Source organism: Cicer arietinum, chromosome 7 (assembly GCF_000331145.2).
Source record: "Cicer arietinum cultivar CDC Frontier isolate Library 1 chromosome 7, Cicar.CDCFrontier_v2.0, whole genome shotgun sequence".
NCBI classification, from domain to species: Eukaryota; Viridiplantae; Streptophyta; class Magnoliopsida; order Fabales; family Fabaceae; genus Cicer; species Cicer arietinum.
The window spans coordinates 36340480-36347025 of record NC_021166.2 but is presented as its reverse complement, the minus strand read 5'-3'; the positions used below and the strand labels follow the sequence as shown (position 1 = coordinate 36347025).

Sequence of the window (6546 nt, the reverse complement as noted above, 5' to 3'; positions counted from 1 at the left end):
AAGCTTAATTTCTCAAACTCCTACAAATTCTTTTGTTTGGGATTTTTGGGTTAGGGTTTGTGTTCTAAGGAAAGAAAAGGGTACCCATCTCTCGAGAGTTGTTTATTGAGACTCATTGAGGTAAATGCACAACTCTAATCCTAGTATGAATTCATAGAAAAATGTAGATTTGAGTTACCTAAATGATTTTGATGGTTTCCTAGAGTTAGCTAAACTTTAGAATAAATTTTTCTAAAGTCTTGGAAATATTTTTGATATTCAGATTTGTCAACTGAGACCCTGCCGACTACTCTGAGAGTTGTTGAAGAGCAAACTTAGACGATTCTCTATAACTGTGAGTTGACGACGATCATCGTCATATATTTTTATAAAATGCTATTATTATTATTTTACTTGTTTTCTATATTAAAGTATTTATTGAAAAATTTGGGGAACACAACCTTTGAATTTTATCTCGATTTCGTCAATTATTTAATTTAACGGTCGTTGTTATATAATATTAGTTTGATTTACGTATGAGTTAAGGTATTTAAATCTTGAATTGTTATGCGATTGAGTATGTTTTTCATGAATTACGATGAAATGATTTTAAATGCGTATTTTGAAAAATCGTTGTTATAATTATTAAATCATTAACTGCGTTATGTGCACCTAGTTACCTCGTTTTGGTTAGGGAGAGTTATATGTTAGATAGAGCCGCCCCTATGAGAAATGTCATCCGTATGAAGAGATGGCTATCAACGCGATGTAAGCTCCCTAATTGATACGTGATGATGCGTTGCAGGATTGAGAGGAGAGGGTCATCCGTTAGATGGAGCCGCCCCTAAGGGAAAGGTCACCCTTAGGAGGAAAGGGCTATTAATGAGATAAAACCGCCTCTTGATTCTAAAAAATTTGTAATTGTTACTTGTTTGATTTTATGATGATTTTAAGATCGTTCATTTTGATTTCGCTTCGTTATTAAGTGATTTTTTAATATTCTTGTCGAACGGTTAAATTATAAGTCTAATGACTATATATGTGGACATATTTAATTCAGAAATTTTTTCTAGATTTTTAAGTAATATTGTTTAAGATACCTGCCGCCCGATTGTAAAACAATTGTTCGTGTCTTTTTGTGTTTCCCTTCTAATTGATGGTGGTTATTGTCTCCTCACTAAGTCTTTGTGACTTACCCCTTCATGTTGTTTATTTTTTTCAGATTCGCAGGTAGCTGAGTAGCAAGTTGTTAGTAGGCTCAAGTCTCGACTCTATTTCTTTTTGGTAGGCTTCTTTGATCGAGGACCAATTTTTGTAAAATATGTCGAGTCTAATGTAATTTGCAGCTATTTTGGAGTCTAAAATTTTTTTTGGAAAGTGTATTAAACGATTAGATTATGTTCTTTGAATTGTGACTGAATTGAGAATTTATCAGGGATTTTATAAATTTGGAAATGTTGAATTTACAGAGGATACTCTGTCAAAATTTCGAGTAAAAAGTATATATATATTTTTGAAATGGTTAGAGAACGAATTAGTTGTTTAATTATTTAGTTGATAGGCTTGCTAGGCTAGGAGTATAGCTTGTGCGCCGGTCACGACATTTAAATTTCGGGTGGTGACAACAGTGGTGGATTTTTCGACAAACACCATGGCTTATTGTTGCAAGACAAAGATCTTAAGTCTGTAATCAACTAATCATGGATCTACTCTTGCAAATAGAAATGAGGTTCAACAGACAAGTAAAAAGAACAACCATGTATATAAATCTATAACATATTGTTCTGATTATTGATTTCTACTTACACCATATCAATTCAATTCATTTCAATTTTACGCATTGATATAGGTACCAGAACTTATAGAAGGAAATATTTATGTATTTACTGCGTATAATCCGTGACATTGAAAATAGAAACTGATGGGCCTCCCATGATTGTCTCACACATATTGTTATGCTCTAAAAGAAATGACAGGTGGCATGAGATGATAGGCAAAGAATATTCTAAAAGAAGAGAGAGAGAGCTATAAGAAGGAAATGCTAGGAACCGATAAGGGGATTGAATTTATTTCATTATCTTATGTAATGTAAGTTTAAACTTCACATAATGATCTAATAGTTACAAGTATGTAATACATCAAGTGATATGAATGTACTTACTAGTTACTTCCCTTAGAAGTCGTATGTATCTAAAATATGTTAGATGTGAGTCCAATAAGGAATTTACATCCATTCCAAGGCTCACCATCAAAGAACCTGCATTTTTTTGAAATTGAATAGAAACCGAGGTCAGACAGAGTCAATAAATTAAAGAAAAATTATATTGTGAATCCATTCTATAAGAATTTGTCTTCTCTTACAGTTTAATCATTTAATACACGCAAACTTCAATCTATAAATCCACCAACGATCTTTTCAATATTGATGACAATGGCCAGTGTACGCTTTACAGGTATTAAGTCACAATAACAATTTATTAAAAAACTCACTGATGGGCTGTGTCAATTTTCATCAAGAACAATTTCTGCACAAGAACTGTTGGCTAAGTCAGCATGCTAAAAATATTTACTCAAACAAGTACAGAAAGCATTCAGAACAGTTATTACACCAAAATTCTGATAGCTGCTCTTGAAATGATTACATGTCCTTAATTGTCAGCTATGATGCATTAAGAGGAGTACACGCAACCTAAGATCTCGTTCAAATGTTACATACAGTGCCAAAGTCTCCATTCAAGCCTTCATAAATGCATTTTTTATCATCATGAAAAGAGATTATTAAATTATTTCAGAGTAAATATACACCTTGAATTGGATTGGATTTGCAGTGCAAATTGTCAACTAAATGAACCAAGGATATAGCAAGGTTCCAAATTTGACACAATAACCTTTTCTACATCACCTTGTTCTTCACGCTTGCAAGGTGCGAACAGTTAGACTAATCTGATCGAATAACAAAATTTAGGAAAGTATCAGGATCAGGACAATGTACTTCGATGTTTTTTCTTAACGTTTCCATGATAAATATCATTATCGATGTCCTTCAAACAGGGAGCAAAGCAGACCCTGACTTCCCAAAAATTCAACTTCTAAGCAACAGCTTGTAAAGAACTCTTGCTTTCACACAAATCAATACTTCCTCTACCACAGAGTGCCACAAACTTATCATTAAATTGTAATAAGGGAAACTTATCTATCAAAGTCGAACCAACATAAGCATCCTTGAGAAAGACTGTACTCCTAACACCTTTATTAGTGAGGTAAAATATCCCATGATGCTTTATTAAGCAAAGCAGCAATTGTGACGGCAAATAACACTCTGCATGAAATGCATCCAGCTGTGCAGATGTCATCCTCCTCTCCATCGTCAAACTGAGGAGCTCGTGAATAACTGCCACAGCCCGTTTTCGAGTCTTCGGATCTGCAGCATCAAACCTCCTTGCATTCAAATATGGGGAAGGAAAGTCCAACTTCTGCCACCTCTCGAACTGCTCAAGGAAATTAACATTTGGTCTAAAACCAGCAGGAAAGTTCACTTTGAATGCAAATGGACCAGCATAGTTCCCATCTCTTGAAATCTTCACCTTCCTCTTATCCTCGTCCGGCTTCATGTTCACAACTCCTTCCTGTACCAATCTAGTGCATATTTGGATCAACTTATTTGATATCCAAAATCATTTATAATCCATTCTCAACAAAAAAATATTATACTCAAACTCTCACTTAAAAAAAAAATTCCCATAAAAATTTAACAAACTAACTCAAACAAGTACACAATAAGCTTGTTTCGAAAATATCCTTACATGTTTTGGATTGACACACTCAAAATCTAATTGGGTAAACTTTAGAATAGAACCTTGTTCAGGGATTATAATAGTACCTTGTTTGCGTGACAGGAATTGGATTAAAAAGTTTACACTATATTATACATCAAACTTGTGAAAACAACAATACCCAGATCACTTCACTTCAAGCTCAATCATAACCAAATCAATTTTACAAAATCATGTTAATTCAAAATCACATTTAACAAATGCATGTCCAAGCTTTTGTCAATCATGATCTTTTTACTACAATTGATTTAATAAAACCGATTCAGTTAAAATAGGATTTGAAGTGAAGTGATTCATACTTGGTCGTGTTTACTCTGAAAAAATGTTTGGTGTAACCTTTGTAGAAATTTTTCAACCCAATACAACAACTACATTTCATTCTTTTAGTCAAACCACGGTCCAGAGGCAAATTCATTTTATTTAACACCAACCAAACACCTACATTTTGCTAAAACAACACTTAACAGAAACAAAACCAATTCCAATGATTTTGACCATGAAAACAAACACACACCAAGTCTCTTGTGACTGTGATAGACTAATTTGAGTGGAGATAAACAGAAACACTTGAAAGGAGGAAAAAACTTCGAGTGCTTCTTTTTCTTTAATTCAAAGTACTCTATCACAAACTATGAAGCATTAACCCAGACACAACATGCGAGTAATAATTCTAGAAAACAAAATCCTACACAAAATGAAAGTGTAAGTGCTACATAGATGACATGCCTCTCACTTGAGAAACAAAAACTAAAATTGAAGAGGAACAAAAGATTTACCTAGTCTCTCTAGCAGTAACAGCCAAAGTAGAATCCCAATCTTCCAAGTAAACACAATCCCTTCCATTGAAACGCCTAACAGAAAAGAACTGAGGGTAGTTTTCAATCAAACATTCCTTGAAATCCGAAGGCAAGCCCAACTCAGGCCCAACAAACTCAACCGTTTCAAGTGGAAGCCTACAGTCAACACAAAGCATAAGGAGCTTCCTAAGATTGGTAACTAATAAAGGCTCCATCAACACTCGGGCCTGGGCTTCTTCGTGGGCCACACGTTGGGCCTTATCAGTGAGCGAAATAAAAGGGGGAGCTCCGGTTACACGGAAAATGGTGGGGTGTTTCTCGATGAGGGCCATGAAATCCCATTTACGAACGAAGCCCACGTTCTTCTCGAGGTCACGGAGGAAGAGAGGTAAGTTTTTGGGTTGGGATTGAATGAGTGATTTGAGTTCGAGGATCAATGATGGCTTCTTGCGAAGCTCCATTACTCTGTCAAGTGCGGGGACTCTGGGGTATGTTTTTTTCTTCGGCCTTCTTCCGCCGCTCGATTTTTGGCGAATGATGGATATGATTGTGACGCGTGGCGTTTTTGAAGTGATGAATTGAACATGACGGCGAAGCATTGAAGAGAAGATAGGAAATAAGTTTAAATGGGGTTTCGTTGATGTTGTTGAAGAGGGAAAATTAAGTGTTCTCACGACACAGTGTACTGTTATAAGAGAAGGAAGAACAAACGAAAAGGGAAATTAACATCATCGTCGGACACGGCCGGGTTGGGGTCGGGTATGACCCATCAAACAACTTAATACATGCTCAACATTTTTCTACTAGTTACACCCTCATTAATTATTTCCTGGTACACACTGTCAAATTTTCTTGCTAAAGATAAAAAGATAAGTGACGTACAAAGGCATTAGTCATAATTCAGATTTTGACTATGGGCATCTCAGACACCAACAAGCATATGTGGCATTACACACAAATTCATTAAAATTGATTTTTGTTTTATGATTATTATATAATTATTTTTTTACTATAAAAATAAATAAAATAAAATATAAAAATTTAGTATAATTAACGATATAATTAATTATTAATATTAAAATTCAAGAGAATATTAAAGTTTTTTCATAGTCATTATTTATTTATTTGTTTATACTTTAAATTTTAACTTATTTGCACCATTGTTCATTGATTATTTTTCTTGAAAAATTAACCAAATTATTTTGTTGAAAAATCTTTGAGTATTTATAAATAATAATGTTATAAATTGACAATTCAACTAATAACCTTTGAATCTTTGTGAATTTGAAATTGGAGAGGTCAGATCGAGTAATAACTTTTAAAGCAATATGAAAAGTGGGGTGGACATCGGGCGGGTTTGGGCGGTTTCGGGCCAAAAGTGTGAAACCGGCCCAACCCACGGGTGGGATTTATCGACCCAATTTCGTCCATTTTTTAAATCGGGTACGTCGGATTCGGGTACGTCGGGTGTCGATTACGTGTGGATGGATAAAAATGGATTGGACTTTATTGGATTTTTTTACTTTGTTTTCTTTAAAAAAAATCATAGAGCCTTTTTTTGCTTTATTGAACTCAAGTCACTCTTAATTAAATTGGGCTGCTGGGGATTGTGTGTTATTGGGCTTTTAAAAAAAAAAATTGTCTTGTGGTTTTGTGTTTGTGGGACATGAATATATTTCTATAGTAGTACTGAATGTATTTTAATTTTACATATTAGTATATAATATAAAATTAATAATATTAATATATAATATAAAAATAATAATATAATTCGGTCGGGTTCGGGTACTGACGGATTCAAATTACTTATCCGAACCCAACCGTATGAACCCTTATTTTTCACCCGTTCAACCTATTAACCCGAAGAAACTCGTCCGTAAATTTAAATTTTGTATTGGGTCGGTCGGGTTCGGTCGGATCTGGATATTATATCCACC

The 6546-nt window shown here is 34.3% G+C and overlaps 1 protein-coding gene across 4 annotated transcripts; it reads right to left on the bottom strand.

Moving 5' to 3' along the window:
- Positions 1–2018: 2018 nt before the first annotated feature.
- Positions 2019–5416, bottom strand: LOC101511425 (protein WHAT'S THIS FACTOR 1 homolog, chloroplastic). Of its 4 annotated transcripts, none has more exons than XM_073364002.1 (4): positions 4589–5416; positions 2587–3615; positions 2341–2515; positions 2019–2236 (listed from the first exon to the last, which is right to left on the bottom strand). In XM_073364002.1, exons 1-2 carry the CDS (start codon positions 5206–5208, stop codon positions 3069–3071), a joined length of 1167 nt encoding a protein of 388 aa, XP_073220103.1. In that variant the 5' UTR covers positions 5209–5416; the 3' UTR covers positions 2019–2236; positions 2341–2515; positions 2587–3068. The 4 variants fall into 4 exon arrangements, with proteins under 4 accessions (XP_073220103.1, XP_073220104.1, XP_073220102.1 ...); XM_073364003.1 differs by having other exon boundaries at positions 2785–3615; XM_073364001.1 differs by having other exon boundaries at positions 2341–3615.
- Positions 5417–6546: the final 1130 nt, after the last annotated feature.